This window comes from Scyliorhinus torazame, chromosome 10 (genome assembly GCF_047496885.1).
Source record: "Scyliorhinus torazame isolate Kashiwa2021f chromosome 10, sScyTor2.1, whole genome shotgun sequence".
In the NCBI taxonomy this organism is placed as follows: domain Eukaryota; kingdom Metazoa; phylum Chordata; class Chondrichthyes; order Carcharhiniformes; family Scyliorhinidae; genus Scyliorhinus; species Scyliorhinus torazame.
In genome coordinates, this window is record NC_092716.1 from 62,653,429 (window position 1) to 62,671,322 (window position 17,894).

The following is a 17,894-nucleotide window of genomic DNA, read 5'->3' on the forward strand; positions in this document are numbered from 1 at the left end:
CAACGACCTATACATACTATACAGTATATATTAACAACCCTGAGAGTGCTTCTGGTTCCCCCCCCCCCCCCCCCGATCCTGGGCTGCTGCTGCTGCCTTCTTTTTCCCATTCCGTCTATCTATCTGCGAGGTATTCGACGAACGGTTGCCACCGCCTGGTGAACCCTTGAGCCGACCCCCTTAGGACGAACTTAATCCGCTCTAGCTTTATAAACCCTGCCATGTCATTTATCCAGGTCTCCACCCCCGGGGGCTTGGCTTCTTTCCACATTAGCAATATCATGCGCCGGGCTACTAGGGACGCAAAGGCCAAAACATCGGCCTCTCTCGCCTCCTGCACTCCCGGCTCTTGTGCAACCCCAAATATAGCCAACCCCCAGCTTGGTTCGACCCGGACTCCTACTACTTTTGAAAGCACCTTTGTCACCCCCATCCAAAACCTCTGTAGTGCCGGGCATGACCAAAACATATGGGTATGATTCGCTGGGCTTCTCGAGCACCTCGCACACCTATCCTCCACCCCAAAAAATGTACTGAGCCGTGCTCCAGTCATATGTGCCCTGTGTAATACCTTAAACTGAATCAGGCTTAGCCTGGCACACGAGGACGACGAGTTTACCCTGCTTAGGGCATCTGCCCACAGCCCCTCCTCGATCTCCTCCCCCAGCTCTTCTTCCCATTTCCCTTTTAGTTCATCTACCATAGTCTCCCCTTCGTCCCTCATTTCCCTATATATATCTGACACCTTACCATCCCCCACCCATGTCTTTGAGATCACTCTGTCCTGCACCTCTTGTGTCGGGAGCTGCGGGAATTCCCTCACCTGTTGCCTCGCAAAAGCCCTCAGTTGCATATACCTGAATGCATTCCCTTGGGGCAACCCATATTTCTCGGTCAGCGCTCCCAGACTCGCGAACTTCCCATCCACAAATAGATCTTTCAGTTGCGTTATTCCTGCTCTTTGCCACATTCCATATCCCCCATCCATTCCCCCCGGGGCAAACCTATGGTTGTTTCTTATCGGGGACCCCCTAAAGGCGCCAGTCTTTCCCCTATGCCGTCTCCACTGTCCCCAAATCTTCAGTGTAGCCACCACCACCGGGCTTGTGGTGTAGTTCCTCGGTGAGAACGGCAATGGGGCTGTCACCATAGCCTGTAGGCTAGTCCCCCTACAGGACGCCCTCTCTAATCTCTTCCACGCCGCTCCCTCCTCCTCTCCCATCCACTTACTCACCATTGAAATATTAGCGGCCCAATAATACTCACTTAGGCTCGGTAGTGCCAGCCCCCCCCTATCCCTGCTACGCTGTAAGAATCCCTTCCTCACTCTCGGGGTCTTCCCGGCCCAGACAAAACCCATGATGCTCTTTTCAATCCTTTTTAAAAAAGCCTTCGTGATCACCACCGGGAGGCACTGAAACACAAAGAGGAATCTCGGGAGGACCACCATCTTAACCGCCTGCACCCTCCCTGCCATTGACAGGGATACCATATCCCATCTCTTGAAATCCTCCTCCATCTGTTCCACCAACCGCGTTAAATTTAACCTGTGCAATGTTCCCCAATTCTTAGCTATCTGGATCCCCAGGTAACGAAAGTCCCTTGTTACCTTCCTCAGCGGTAGGTCCTCTATTTCTCTACTCTGCTCCCCTGGATGCACCACAAACAACTCACTTTTCCCCATGTTCAATTTATACCCTGAAAAATCCCCAAACTCCCCAAGTATCCGCATTATTTCTGGCATCCCCTCCGCCGGGTCCGCCACGTATAGTAGCAAATCGTCCGCATACAAAGATACCCGGTGCTCTTCTCCTCCCCTAAGTACTCCCCTCCACTACTTGGAACCCCTCAACGCTATCGCCAGGGGCTCAATCGCCAGTGCAAACGATAATGGGGACAAAGGGCATCCCTGCCTTGTCCCTCTATGGAGCCGAAAATATGCAGATCCCCGTCCATTCGTGACCACGCTCGCCACTGGGGCCCTATACAACAGCTGCACCCATCTAACATACCCCTCTCCAAAACCAAATCTCCTCAACACCTCCCACAAATAATCCCACTCCACTCTATCAAATGCTTTCTCGGCATCCATCGCCACTACTATCTCCGTTTCTCCCTCTGGTGGGGCCATCATCATTACCCCTAACAGCCTCCGTATATTTGTGTTCAGCTGTCTCCCCTTCACAAACCCAGTTTGGTCCTCGTGGACCACCCCCGGGACACATTCCTCTATTCTCATTGCCATTACCTTGGCCAGGACCTTGGCATCTACATTTAGGAGGGAAATAGGTCTATAGGACCCGCATTGTAGCGGGTCCTTTTCCTTCTTTAAGAGAAGCGATATCGTTGCTTCAGACATAGTCGGGGGCAGTTGTCCCCTTTCCTTTGCCTCATTAAAGGTCCTCGTCAGTACCGGGGCGAGCAAGTCCACATATTTTCTATAGAATTCGACTGGGAATCCATCCGGTCCCGGGGCCTTTCCCGTCTGCATGCTCCTAATTCCTTTCACCACTTCTTCTACCTCGATCTGTGCTCCCAGTCCCACCCTTTCCTGCTCTTCCACCTTGGGAAATTCCAGCCGATCCAAGAAGCCCATTATTCTCTCCCTCCCATCCGGGGGTTGAGCTTCATATAATTTTTTATAAAATGTCTTGAACACTCCATTCACTCTCTCCGCTCCCCGCTCCATCTCTCCTTCCTCATCCCTCACTCCCCCTATTTCCCTCGCTGCTCCCCTTTTCCTCAATTGGTGTGCCAGCAACCTGCTCGCCTTCTCCCCATATTCGTACTGTACACCCTGTGCCTTCCTCCATTGTGCCTCTGCAGTGCCTGTAGTCAGCAAGTCAAATTCTACATGTAGCCTTTGCCTTTCCCTGTACAGTCCCTCCTCCGGTGCTTCCGCATATTGTCTGTCCACCCTCAAAAGTTCTTGCAGCAACCGCTCCCGTTCCTTACTCTCCTGCTTCCCTTTATGTGCCCTTATTGATATCAGCTCCCCTCTAACCACCGCCTTCAACGCCTCCCAGACCACTCCCACCTGGACCTCCCCATTATCATTGAGTTCCAAGTACTTTTCAATGCACCCCCTCACCTTTAGACACACCCCCTCATCTGCCATTAGTCCCATGTCCATTCTCCAGGGTGGGCGCCCTCCTGTTTCCTCCCCTATCTCCAAGTCCACCCAGTGTGGAGCGTGATCCGAAATGGCTATAGCCGTATACTCCGTTCCCCTCACCTTCGGGATCAATGCCCTACCCAGCACAAAAAAGTCTATTCGCGAGTAGACTTTATGGACATAGGAGAAAAACGAGAACTCCTTACTCCTAGGTCTGCTAAATCTCCACGGGTCTACACCTCCCATCTGCTCCATAAAATCTTTAAGCACCTTGGCTGCTGCCGGCCTCCTTCCAGTCCTGGACTTCGACCTATCCAGCCCTGGTTCCAACACCGTATTAAAATCTCCCCCCATTATCAGCTTTCCCATCTCTAGGTCCGGAATGCGTCCTAGCATCCGCCTCATAAAATTGGCATCATCCCAGTTCGGGGCATATACGTTTACCAAAACCACCGTCTCCCCCTCTAGTTTGCCACTCACCATCACGTATCTGCCCCCGTTATCCGCCACTATAGTCTTTGCCTCGAACATTACCCGCTTCCCCACTAATATAGCCACCCCCCTGTTTTTCGCATCTAGCCCCGAATGGAACACCTGCCCCACCCATCCTTTGCGTAGCCTAACCTGGTCTATCAGTTTCAGGTGCGTTTCCTGTAACATAACCACATCTGCCTTAAGTTTCTTAAGGTGTGCGAGTACCCGTGCCCTCTTTATCGGCCCGTTCAGCCCTCTCACGTTCCACGTGATCAGCCGAGTTGGGGGGCTTCCTACCCCCCCCCCCTTGTAGATTAGCCATCACCTTTTTCCAGCTCCTCACCCAGTTCCCACGCAGCTGTATCTCCCCCAGGCGGTGCCCCCCCGCCCATCCTCTCCCATACCAGCTCCCCCCTCTCCCCAGCAGCAGCAACCCAGTAATTCCCCCCTCCCACCCCCCCCGCTAGATCCCCCGCTAGCGTAATTACTCCCCCCATGTTGCTCCCAGAAGTCAGCAAACTCTGGCTGACCTCGGCTTCCCCCCGTGACCTCGGCTCGCACCGTGCGACGCCCCCTCCTTCCTGCTTCTCTATTCCCGCCATGATTATCATAGCGCGGGAACCAAGCCCGCGCTTCTCCCTTGGCCCCGCCCCCAATGGCCAACGCCCCATCTCCTCCACCTCCCCTCCTCCCCCCATCACCACCTGTGGGAGAGAGAAAAGTTACCACATCGCAGGATTAGTACATAAAACCCCTCTTTGCCCCCCACATTCGCCCCACCACTTTGTTCGAACGTTCTTTTTAATAACCCGCTCATTCCAGTTTTTCTTCCACAATAAAAGTCCACGCTTCATCCGCCGTCTCAAAGTAGTGGTGCCTCCCTCGATATGTGACCCACAGTCTTGCCGGTTGCAGCATTCCAAATTTTATCTTCTTTTTATGAAGCACCGCCTTGGCCCGATTAAAGCTCGCCCTCCTTCTCGCCACCTCCGCACTCCAGTCTTGATAAACGCGGATCACCGCGTTCTCCCATTTACTGCTCCGAGTTTTCTTCGCCCATCTAAGGACCATTTCTCTATCCTTAAAACGGAGGAATCTCACCACTATGGCTCTGGGAATTTCTCCTGCTCTCGGTCCTCGCGCCATCACTCGGTATGCTCCCTCCACCTCCAAAGGTCCCGCCGGGGCCTCCGCTCCCATTAACGAGTGCAGCATCGTGCTCACATATGCCCCGACGTCCGCTCCCTCCACACCTTCAGGAAGACCAAGAATCCTCAGGTTGTTCCTCCTTGCGTTGTTTTCCAGTGCCTCCAACCTTTCCACACATCGTTTCTGATGTGCCTCCTGCGTCTTCGTCTTCACCACCAGGCCCTGTATATCGTCCTCATTCTCGGCTGCCTTTGCCTTCACGACCCGAAGCTCCCGCTCCTGGGTCTTTTGTTCCTCCTTTAGCCCTTCGATCGCCTGTAGTATCGGGGCCAACAGCTCTTTCTTCATTTCCTTTTTTATCTCTTCCACACAGCATTTCAAGAACTCTTGTTGTTCAGGGCCCCATGTTAAACTGCCACCTTCCGACGCCATCTTGGTTTTTGCTTGCCTTCCTTGCCGCTGTTCTAAAGGATCCACTGCAATCTGGCCACTCTCTCCTCCTTTTTCCATCCGTATCCAGGGGGGATTCCCTTCTGGTTTACCGCACAGTGTTTTTAGCCGTCAAAATTGCCGTTGGGGCTCCTATCAAGAGCCCAAAAGTCCGTTTCACAGGGAGCTGCCGAAACGTGCGACTCAGCTGGTCATCGCCGCACCCGGAAGTCAAGATTATCTTATTTGATAAGAACCTAGTCAGTCACTCTTCCTGCTCTTTTTATTTTGGGCTTTCTTCCTCATTTGGCTGTATGCAAACCATTATACATTTATAAATGTATCAATTATAAATTCAAATAATTTACTCCCCTTTTTACGAATGGGGTATGATTTTTAGCAATGGATTTTCCCAGGTCAATATTAAACATGGACTGTTTGTAGTACGGCACATAATTTAAAAACAAATCTGGGGCAGGATTCTCCGAGCTGGCGTGGGCGCGGAGAATAGACGTTTACGCCGAGTGGCCCGCGTCACCGTTCCAATGCCAGGGCGCAAACATCTGAACCCACAAAACTGCGCGAACGCGGCGGATGCCTCGCGGCCCGAAGAATTGCGTGAGGTAGCCTGATGTGCAATTCTCCGGGCCCCCGCGATACTTCGGCTCGGATGGGCTGACGTCCCGCCAGAGTTAGAAATATGTCAACCAGTCGCGCTGGCTGACGTTGCGGCTGGAGGAGGTAGGGCTCGGCGTAGGGGGACCTCAGGCTGGTGAAACGGGCATGGCTTGGCGGCGGGGGAGAGGAGAGACAGCCGCGGCGGCCGGGAACGGCCCGCCATGACAGGGCGGTGCCAACGCCATGGATGCCATTACGGCGGCCATGCTGATGGGCACCCCACCTCGGTCGCTGGCTCAGCCCAGACCCTCGGCCGTTTGGATGAGTGCCAGACCCCCACCCTACCCAGACGGCGGTACCCACCGATGGGTAGATCCAGGGCCGCACACACGGCAGCCCCCGTGTGGGCAGCGCCATTAAACAGTGGCCCTGGCAGGAGGGACAGGCGACAGGTATCGGGGCACCGCGGGGCGAACGGAGGTTGCGGGCATGCGTGGCTGGGGCGCGAGCTGCCAACTGGGGCTACCATGTAGCCCATGGCACCTGGTTGTGGAGGGGGGTATGAGCCATGATGGAACTTTGTTTACCCTCACCCCCTGTAGATCATGATGTTTGGGCATCTTCCAGCGTTGTTGGCGCTGTGGCGGGGGCCGCTGCCCTGCATGAAGCCCTGTGTGAGTTCTAGCAGGGGCATCATAGGGAGGCAGCGGAGGCTGCAGCAGAAGAGCATGCCACAGTGGGGCAGGTGCCAGCCTCTTAGGCTGGAAGGCCGCCCGCCCAAGAGGCGCAGGAGGAGGAGGAGGACCACGACGAGGGGGAGCCACAGGATGAGGATGCCAATGAAGAGGAGGCGATGGTGCCACGGAGGCACCTGGTGATGCCCCATGTGTACTGGCGCCCTATGTCCTTCCAGGACCTTCTGGACAGGTCAGGCAGGTGGAGTCTCCGGATGAGCCGAGAAACCGTCGCCTATATCTGCCACCTGATGGCACACCTGCCACATGGAGACTGGGGGTGGACACCCTCTCCCTGTGATCGTCAAGGTGATGGTCGTGCTCAACTTCTATGCGACAGGGTCGTTCCAGTGGCTGAGTGGGGACCTGTCCGGCATCTCCCAGGCATCGATTCACAGGTGCATCCGTGCAGTGACTGACGTTATGGACCGGTACATACAGTTCCCCTTGGACCGTGCCCACCAGGATGCCCGGGCAGGGGCTTTCGCTGCAGTCGCCAGGTTACCCATGGTCCAGGGGGTCATCGATGGGGTGCATGTCGCCATGTGGCCACCATCGCATAACCAGGTTCATGAACAGGCTGGGGTCCCACTCCATGAACGTGCAGGTAGTCTGTGACCAAGTCATATAGTTGAGGTAGTGTCTTTATTTTCAATATTTTCTTGTCGATGGAGATATATTTTTCACCGAATAGAAAGATCTTAAAATGTATTGAACTTAATTCTGAACAGAATTCTATTGCATCTGTGCTATCTCAGAAACATGTGTGCTCTACCTCAAGAGATCAGTTAGGATAAACAAAAAGAGAAAAATTGAATTAGTTTCCTCACCTGAATAGCAAATGTTAAAGCAAGACCCTTATTTGATGCCGGAACTGAGTCAGGACTCAAGACGACAAAGAGAGCCACAATAAGAGTCAGGAGAGCTGTGAGCCAATCGATCCTCAGAGAGAGCCATCGCATGGAACAGTTAAATAGTAAAAAATGGCTAGAATGTTTATCACTTAAGTCTTTATATCTGTAAAAAGAATAAAGCACACCATTTTTGACAATTTAATATTAAAACATGGCTGTAGAAGTTTGATCACATTTCACTGTGTTGAGCAGGCTATCAGAGATATAAAAAGCTTCACTTACCGCTCAATAAACTCATCTGTTTTATTATAGGCATGAATTGTGCTCATGCCTTGAATACCTGAGGTAATGTGAGAGAGCCATGGCGATCTGCTAATATTCTCTATTCTCTTCAGTTCATTGATGCCTTTTTGAAAAAGTCTGCATGGAAAAGAACATTTAGGATTTATTTTGTATAGATTCTCTCCCTGACTTTAAATGACTTTCCCTCGCTTCATTATTCCGTACAATAAGAACCAAGAGGGCATATAGATCTGCTCTGTCAATGGCACCAGCTGCTAGATATTGATGAGGATAATTCCAGGAGTGGACATTTGTGTACTTTCAGAGCACGGCTTGAAAGATTATAACAGTGGGTGCTTAGAAATCTGAAGATCACATCCTGGTGGCTACTGTGTCTCATAACACACGTTGGAACCATGCTCAGGCACAAGCTGTCAGGTGTTAAGCACATTCTTGCTCTCCTCAAGCCATGTGTGGTGAATCAGCAAATAACCATGAATAAAAATCAGAAAATCTTCCTCCTATTGCTTATGGGTTGTGTATATAGGCACCAAGGTCTCTCTGTATCTTTAGAATTGTGTTACAATATAGTATACTCTTTTGATATGATACTCACACAGGTACTGAAGCACATTTTGGCTCTCCAATCATGTGTGTTGTTACTTGAAAGGGCACATGAAGTAAAGAATTCAAAAACTGGCACCAGTCCAAACTAACCTGCAGTTGCAAATCTGAACTTAGTTTGGCTCACATCAAATTTCCAAAAGTAAATGCCGTGTCTTGGTTCGGCGCCTCAACATCAGGATTTCGCTGAACTGTGGCCAGAGCTTCAGTCTAGCACCGCATGAATCTCAAATAGTTTACTCAGTTCTCCCAGCGAATGTTTATAGTTGATACAAAACGTGGTAGTGATGAGAATTGTTGAGACAAAGGCAGGATGATGAAATGGGCAGAAGCATAACAATGAAGTTCAATGAGGAAAAGTAGGAAGTGATGCAGTTTGGGAGCACTACTGTGGAAAGAAAGTATTCGATATGTAACACAATTCTGAAGAAGCAGAGAGATCTTGGTGCCCATATACACTAGCCTTAAATATTGCAGGGCTAGTTGTTAAATTGATTATAAAAACATATGGGTTACTTGGGTTTATAAGTAAAGGAGGTGAATGTAAAAGCAAAGGGATCATGATAGAAATGTATAAACTTCTGGTTATCCCTGACCAATTCTGGGCACCACACTTCAGAAAAGATGTAGAGGCCTTAAAAAGGTCGACAGAGAAGATTAAGGATGTTACCAGGGTTATCCGGTAAGATTGGATAAGTTGGGTCTGACAGAAGTTAGAGAGTAACACGGTCGGGGCTTTCAAGGCAATGAGAGGTTTTGATAGAGTAGGTAGAGAAAAATTATTTCATCTGTTGAGTAGGTCAATAACTAGAGGTCATGGGTGAGATTCTATGGCCACCCTGTGGCGTGTTTCTCGGCGGTGGGAGGCGGCCTGCCATTGGCCGGCGGCGGGATCTTCTGGTCCTGCTGCTGTCAATGGGATTTTCCATCGAACCACACGGTTTGAGGTGAAGAGCTGGAAGATCTCGCCCCATGGATTGAAATTCATTCGTTAAAGATAGAGAGAGGAGAGGAGAAGAAATGTTTTCACTCAGTTGTTGGGATACAGAATTTTCCTCCTGAAAAGGTGATGGCAGCTGATTCCACAAATAATTTTAAAAGAGACTTTGACAGTTAAATAAGGAATATGCAAGATCATGTACAGAAAATAGGGATGTCAGACTTCTGGATAGTCAGAGGCTTTCTCCCAGGGTGGAAGAGTCAATTATTCGGGGACATAGGTTTAAGGTGCGAGGGGCAAAGTTTTGAGGAGACGTGCGAGAGAAATGTTTCACACAGAAGGTAGTGGGAGCCTCAAACCCGCTGTCAGAGAAGGTGATGGAAGCAGTATGACAGTGATGTTTAAGGGACATCTTGAAAATACATGAATAGGATGGGAATAGAGGGAAACAGACCCTAGAAGTGTAGAAGGTTTTAGGTTAGATGGGCAGCATGGTCGATGCAGACCTGGAGAGCCGAAGGATCTGTTCCTGTGTTGTACCTTTCTTTGTTCTTTAAGCACAAATGTTCTTTCAAAGAGCCAGCACAGACAGAATGGCCAAATGGCCTAATTTTGTGCTGTAATCATCTAAGATTCTGGGCAGGATCGACATGTCGTGCTGCACCCGCAAAGCAGTGCGACGCAACGCGACCAGTAGATGCTGGGTGATCCCACTTTCGGGATCTACCCGACTCGCCACACCTCACGAGATGTAATGCAATCTCGCAAAAGGGTAGCAAGAGGGTAGCCAGGGAAAGGGTTGGCCCACTGAAGGATAGGCAAGGGAATCTATGTGTGGAGCCAGAGGAAATGGGCGAGGTACTAAATGAATACTTTGCATCAGTATTCACCAAAGAGAAGGAATTGGTGGATCTTGAGTCTGGAGAAGGGTGTGTAGATAGCCTGGGTCACATTGAGATCCAAAAAGACGAGGTGTTGGGCGTCTTGAAAAATATAAAGGTAGATGAGTCCCCAGGGCCTGATAGAATCTACCCCAGAACACTGAAGGAGGCTAGAGAGGAAATTGCTGAGGCCTTGAAAGTAATCTTTGGATCCTCACTGTCTTCAGGTGATGTCCCGGAGGACTGGAGAATAGCCAGTGTTGTTCCTTTGTTTAAGAATGGTAGCAAAGATAATCCAGGGAACTACAGGCCGGTGAGCCTTACATCAGTGGTAAGGAAATTACTGGAGAGAATTCTTCGAGTCAGGATCTACTCCCATTTGGAAGCAAATGGACGTATTAGCGAGAGGCAGCATGGTTCTGTGAAGGAGCGGTCGTGTCTCACTAACTTGATAGAGTTTTTCGAAGAGGTCACAAAGATGATTGATGCAGGTAGGGCAGTGGATGTTGTCTATATAGACTTCAGTAAGGCCTTTGACAAGGTCCCTCATGGTAGACTGGTACAAAAGGTGAAGTCACACGGGATCAGGGGTGAGCTGGCAAGATGGATACAGAACTGGCTAGGTCATAGAACAGTACGAAGTCTTACAACACCAGGTTAAAGTCCAACAGGTTTGTTTCGATGTCACTAGCTTTCGGAGCGCTGCTCCTTCCTCAGGTGAATGAAGAGACAAAACTCTTCATTCACCTGAGGAAGGAGCAGCGCTCCGAAAGCTAGTGACATCGAAACAAACCTGTTGGACTTTAACCTGGTGTTGTAAGACTTCGTACTGTACTCACTCCAGTCCAACGCCGGCATCTCCTCATCATAGGTCATAGAAGGCAGAGAGTAGCATTGGAAGGGTGCTTTTCTAATTGGGGGGCTGTGACTAGTGGTGTTCCGCAGGGATCAGTGCTGGGACCTTTGCTGTTCGTAGTATATATAAATGATTTGGAGGAAAATGTAACTGGTCTGATGAGTAAGTTTGCAGACGACACAAAGGTTGGTGGAATTGCGGATAGCGATGAGGACTGTCAGAGGATACAGCAGGATTTAGATCGTTTGGAGACTTGGGCGGAGAGATGGCAGATGGTGTTTAATCCGGACAAATGTGAGGGAATACATTTCGGAAGGTCTAATGCAGGTAGGGAACATACAGTGAATGGTAGAACCCTCAAGAGTATTGACAGTCAGAAAGATCTAGGTGTACAGGTCCACAGGTCACTGAAAGGGGCAACACAGGTGGAGAAGGTAGTGAAGAAGGCATACGGCATGCTTGCCTTCATTGGCCGGGGCATTGAGTATAAGAATTGGCAAGTCATATTGCAGCTGTATAGGACCTTAGTTAGGCCACACTTGGAGTATAGTGTTCAATTCTGGTCGCCACACTACCAGAAGGATGTGGAGGCTTTAGAGAGGGTGCAGAAGAGGTTGACCAGAATGTTGCCTGGTATGGAGGGTTTTGTAAGGGCCCCGAAGAATCCAGCACGAGGTTTAAGGATACAAAATAATAAAGTTTATTTACTATAACAATATATACATAGCAGTAGCAGTAACTTCCCTTGCTACCTTCTCCTTCCTCCTGGTTCCTGGACTGGCCAGCTTATTTATAGTAGGAGTTTCTCTTCCCCCCTCATTGGGGAAGTTCATACTCCCATAGGATTGTGGGATAGTCATTAGTCCCCAGCCAATCGTCAGTAGGCAGGTTATAACATCCCTCCCCCCCAAAGTCCAAGGAATCCACCGTAGGCCCTGGCGAAGGAAGGCGTCGAACTCGTTTGGCCGCAGCCGGAAGCCATTTTTACGCGGCGCTGGATCAGGCGGCGTATAACGAGACGGAGACCGGCGCTTCCGTGATGAACGGCGCGGTTGTACATCCACGGCCTGTGGACCCGAGGATTCCCCCTCTGATTCATCCGGTGTCTCCATCTCGGAGTCAGAGTCTGCTGCCTCCGTCATGTCAGCATCTCTGTCCCCATTCGGTCCCGTCATGACCTGCGCAGGCTTTGAGTGAGGCACCAGTGGAAGATTTGGAGGACTACCTTCCCTTGTTTCTGGTCTTTGCCGCTGTTGAACTGAGCTCCGGGGGCGGGGAATCTTTTGCGGGGATGATCTTCTGGACCGGACGTGGTCTACATGTTTTCGCTGGAGACGACCCTGGGCTTGCACTTGGTACGATATAGGGCCCGTTTGGTGAAAGATTACCCCAGGAACCCATTGGGCACCACCAGCAAAATTCCGCACGAATACTGGGTCACCGGGCGCAAACTGCCGAATCGGACGATGCTGAGACAATCCCGGTCCCTGCCGTTCTTGTGTGCGGCGTACTTTTGCGCCAATGTCCGAGAAGACCATACTAAGGCGGATGCGAAGTCTCCGGCCCATTAGGAGTTCTGCGGGAGCTACCCCAGTCACTGTATGGGGGGTGGTCCTGTACGTAAACAAAAACCGAGCCAGTCTCGTGTCCATTGATCCGGAAGACTGCTTCTTTAGGCCTCTTTTGAATGTTTGCACTGCACGCTCTGCCAACCCATTTGAAGCCGGGTGGTAAGGGGCAGTGCGGATATGGCGGATGCCGTTCATCTTTGTAAACCTAGCAAACTCCTCACTCGTGAATGGAGTGCCATTATCCGTGACCAGCACCTCGGGGAGGCCATGCGTGCTAAATGATAAACGCATTTTTTCAATTGTTGCGCAGGACGTTGTCCCCTGCATCTTATGCACCTCCAGCCATTTGGACTGGGCGTCAATTAGTAGAAGGAACATGGATCCCTGAAAAGGGCCTGCGAAATCTGCATGTAAGCGTGCCCAAGGCCGCCCTGGCCATTCCCAGTGATGTAGGGGCGCGGCCGGCGGAAGCTTCTGATGCTCCTGGCAAATGGAGCAGTTTTGGGCCACCTTCTCAATGTCGGTGTCGAGGCCTGGCCACCAGACATAACTCCGGGCCAACATTTTCATCTTGGTCACGCCCGGATGCCCATTGTGCAAGTCTGATAATATCAGCTCCTGGCCTTTTTCCGGGACAACCACACGCGTCCCCCACAAGAGGATGCCGTCTTCCACGCTGAACTCTGACAGCTTGGAGGAAAATGCCCGTAACTCGCCTGGGAGCTGTCTATGCTGCCCACCATACAGGACTATGTGCCGAACCTTTGACAGGACTGGCTCCATCTGGGTCCACTCACGGATCTGTGATGCCGTGACAGGCAAGGTGTCCATAAAATTTAGGGTTGCGACCACCTCACCGGTCGTGGGGGTCGACATGGGGCCGGTCGATAAAGGCAATCGGCTCAGTGCGTCGGCATTGGCTATCTGCGTACCTGGTTTGTGCTCCAGAGAATACTCATATGCAGCAAGCAACAAAGCCCAGCGCTGGATCCGTGCAGAAGCAATGGGCGGTATCGGCTTATCCTCTCTGAAGAGTCCCAGCAGGGGCTTATGATCAGTCACGATAGTGAAATGGCGGCCGTACACATACTGGTGGAAGCGTTTCACCGTGAAAACCACTGCCAGGCCCTCCTTCTCGATCTGCGCGTACTTCTCCGCTGCAGTCAATGTGCGGGAGGCGAAAGCTATCGGTCGCTCGGCCCCGTTCTCCATCTTGTGGGACAGGACAGCCCCAATACCATACGGGGATGCATCACATGTGACGAGCAAAGGCTTTCCCGGATCATAGTGGGTTAGTAACCCAGACGACGACAATTGTTGCTTTACCCGCCGGAAAGCGGTTTCTTGCGGCAGACCCCAAACCCAGGTGTGATTTTTCTTTAGCAGCAGGTGCAAGGGGGCCAGCGTAGTTGCCAGATTGGGGAGGAACTTCCCGTAATAGTTTACGAGACCGAGAAAAGAACGAAGATGCGAAGTGTCAGTCGGGGTGGGGGCATGTTGAATTGCACGCACCTTCTCTGCGACGGGGTGCAGACCCTCGCGGTCCACCCGATAACCTAGGTAGACTACTTCTTTTGCCTGAAATACGCACTTTGTGTGACGTAAACGGACTCCAGCCTCCGAAAGGCGTTTAAGGACAGCCTCCAGATTTTCCAAATGCTCTTGCTCCGACGTCCCTGTAATCAACACATCATCTAGGTAGACAGCCACACGTGGTAAACCTCTCAAAATGCCCTCCATAACACGTAGAAAAATTGCGCAGGCAGAGGATACTCCAAAGGGCAACCGTGTATATTCATACAGGCCCCGGTGTGTGTTAATTGTTACATATGGTCGGGAGGCAGGGTCCAGCTCCAACTGCAGGTAGGCGTGACTCATATCTAATTTTGTGAATGAGAGTCCGCCTGCAAGTTTCGCGTAGAGATCCTCTATGCGAGGCATTGGGTATCGGTCGAGTCGGGAAACTGTATTCACTGTAAGTTTATAGTCGCCACACAAGCGAACTGTGGCATCTGGCTTCATTACTGGCACAATTGGTGCTGCCCAGTCAGCAAAACGGACGGGCCTGATAATACCCAAACTCTCCAAACGAGTGAGCTCCCCTTCTACCTTCTCGAGCAAAGCGTAAGGCACTGGGCGCGCCCGGAAATAGCGCGGTGTGGCTCCTGGTTCAACTTGGATACGGGCTACGGCCCCTTTTATTTTCCCCAGACCAGGCTGGAATACCTCTGGGTATCGTCCTAGCACCTCAGTCAACCCTCCAGAAACTGTTTGGAGGATGTGCTGCCATTGCAACCGCAAATGGCGCAACCAGTCCCGACCCAACAGGCTGGGCCCATGGCCACGGACTACGATAAGTGGGAAACGCCCCTCCTGGCGTCCATAGACAACAGGGGTCATTGTAGTTCCTGCAATGTCCAGTGGTTCCCCCGTGTAGGTGGCCAACCTGGCCTGAGTCAGTTAGTGTAAGGGTCTGTATACCCTGCTTGATGCGGTCAAATGTTCTCTGGGCGATCACGGAGACTGCTGCGCCAGTATCCAACTCCATCTCCAGCGGGTGGCCATTGACCCGTACTGTCACCTTAATGGGGGCCACACGGGGAGCCGCCACACAATGCAGCTGCAGGCAGTCGTCCTCCGTCTCCATGTCCTCAGGAGTGGTCGCCGCAGGTTCATCCACATGGAAGGTACGGCCTCTGGGCTGGTCCCAGTTACGGCCCCTGGACTGGTCCCAGTTTCGGTCGGAACGACGGCGCCTCTGGCGTCCCCAGGACCGCCGTCCGCGACGGGGTCAGCGCCTACAAGTCTGACACGGACATGGCTCCTCATCCATTGGCTCTGGAGAAGGCTCCCTTCGGGGAGGAATGTCCGATGGCCACTGGCGTCGGTCTGGTCGTTGCCTCGCCCAAGGTACCGCAGGAGTGCGGGGGGGACGTTTTTGGGCTAAAGGGTTTCGCCCCAAGGCATGTACTTCCATTCCCTGTAGCTCCTGTACTCCTCGCTCTGCGCTCTCTCGGGACAAGACTATTTGTATTGCCTGTTGAAAAGTCAATGTTGGCTCCGCTAACAACTTTCTCTGGGTGGCCGCATTGTTAATACCGCAAACCAAACGGTCACGTAACATTTCTGACAAGGTCTCACCATAGTCACAGTATTCCGCAATCCCGCGTAGCCTGGATAAAAAATCGGCAAGGGATTCTCCAGGGGTCCTCTCAGCGGTATTAAACCGGTAACGCTGGACTATCGTGGACGGGGTTGGGTTAAAGTGTTGCCCCACTATATTCACAAGTTCGTTGAACGTTTTGGTGTCCGGCGCAGCTGGGTACGTAAGGCTCCTAATCACCCCAAACGTATGCGGCCCGCAGGCGGTGAGCAATATGACCACCTGGCGCTCGTTTTCAGTGATATTGTTTGCCCGGAAATAGTAACACATCCGTTGCGTCTACTGGTTCCAGCTTTCCAGCGCAGCATCAAAAACATCCAAACGTCCGTACAGAGGCATGGTATAATAGAAAACAACTTCCAACCTGTATCCAACAAAAATCCAGGGAGGTGGCTTCAGCAGTGTAGACAGCTATTCACTTTTACCTTCGTCGCCAGTTTTGTAAGGGCCCCGAAGAATCCAGCACGAGTTTTAAGGATACAAAATAATAAAGTTTATTTACTATAACAATATATACATAGCAGTAGCAGTAACTTCCCTTGCTACCTTCTCCTTCCTCCTGGTTCCTGGACTGGCCAGCTTATTTATAGTAGGAGTTTCTCCGCCCCCCTCATTGGGGAAGTTCATACTCCCATAGGATTGTGGGATAGTCATTAGTCCCCAGCCAATCGTCAGTAGGCAGGTTATAACAGAGGGCATTAGCTATGAGGAGCGGTTGAATAAACTCGGTTTGTTCTCACTGGAACGACGGAAGTTGAGGCGTGACCTGATTGAGGTCTACAAAATTATGAGGGGCATAGACAGAGTGGATAGTCAGAGGCTTTTTCCCAGGGTAGAGGGCTCAATTACTAGGGGGCATAGGTTTAAGGTGCGAGGGGCAAGATTTAGAGGAGATGGACGAGGCAGGTTTTTTTACACAGATGGAAGTGGGTGCCTGGAACTCGCTGCCGGAGGAGGTGGTGGAAGCAGGGACGATAGTGACATTTAAGGGGCATCTTGACAAATACATGAATAGGATGGGAATAGAGGGATATGGACCCAGGAAGTGTAGAAGATTTTAGTTTAGACGGGCAGCATGGTCGGCACGGGCTTGGAGGGCCGAAGGGCCTGTTCCTGTGCTGTACTTTTCTTTGTTCTTTGTTCTAAAATGTTGTGATGTGATTGTAGGCGGGATCACTTTCTGGGAAATCTGCATATTAGAGTGAGACAGCTAGTGAGACACTGTGGGAGCACCCCCAGGGTCAGATCGCCCCGCACATCCCCCCCCCCCCCCAGGACCCCGGAACCCGCTCGCGCCGCCATGTCCCGCTGGTAAGGGACCTGGTTCAATTCACGCCGGCGGGACCGGCATAGCAGCAGCGGGACTTCGGCCCATCGCGGGCCGGAGAATCGCCGGGGGGACCCTGCCGACCGGCGCGGCACGATTCCCACCCCTGCCGAATCTCTGGTGCCGGAGAATTCGGCGGACGGCAGGGGCGGGATTCACGCCACCCCCCGGCGATTCTCCGACCCGGCGGGGGGTCGGAGAATCCCGCCCCATATCAATCGCTGCGGAGTTCCTCAGTGCAGAACGGGGCTAAGTGCGGCCTCGTTGGGGAGCCCGCTACTGAGGCCTCAAATCTACCCGAATGGGTGTTGGACGGTGGGGGGATTCTCGCGCTATGGGACTTTGTCCCCATTCGGGTAGATCGCGCCCTCTATCTTTAGTTTATTTTAAAATTATGTCAAAAATCCTCCTTTAAGATTTCTTGTATAATTTAGAAAAGAGGGAAGGCACTTTTCAAGAAGACCTATAATTTGGTAGCTAATTTAAAAATATATATATTTTATTGAGGCATTTATATATGACCACAACAAACATAATCACAAATCAAATCAAGCCAACAGGGCTGCAAATAACCAACTCAATAAAATACCCCACCAACCCGCACCCTCCCACTTCCCAACTCCCCATTTTAAACACCTCTCCCCTCCATGGCTGACATCTTAACTTTTCTTGTAGAAGTCGATAAACAGCTGCCACCTCCGGGCATACCCCTCCATAGAACCCCTCAAGACAAACTTTATATTTTCTAACCTGAGAAACTCCACCAGGTCACTCACCCACACGCCCGGTTTCAGGGGCCCAGAGTCCCCATTCGAACAATATCCGTCTCCGGGCGACCAGGGAGGCAAAGGCCAAGACATTGGACTCTCTCGCCCCC

The 17,894-nt window shown here is 51.5% G+C and overlaps 1 protein-coding gene across 1 annotated transcript in view; it reads right to left on the minus strand.

Annotated features, from left to right (window-relative positions):
• LOC140430605 (ATP-binding cassette sub-family C member 12-like) overlaps window positions 1-17,894 on the minus strand; it is a 206,062-nt gene that overhangs the window by 35,592 nt on the left and 152,576 nt on the right. Inside the window, exons 21-22 of the mRNA XM_072518197.1 lie at window positions 7,656-7,793; window positions 7,350-7,536 (exon numbers count right to left, since the gene is read on the minus strand). Of these exons, the coding sequence (XP_072374298.1) occupies window positions 7,350-7,536; window positions 7,656-7,793 (325 nt within the window). The remainder of the gene's footprint in view (window positions 1-7,349; window positions 7,537-7,655; window positions 7,794-17,894) is intronic.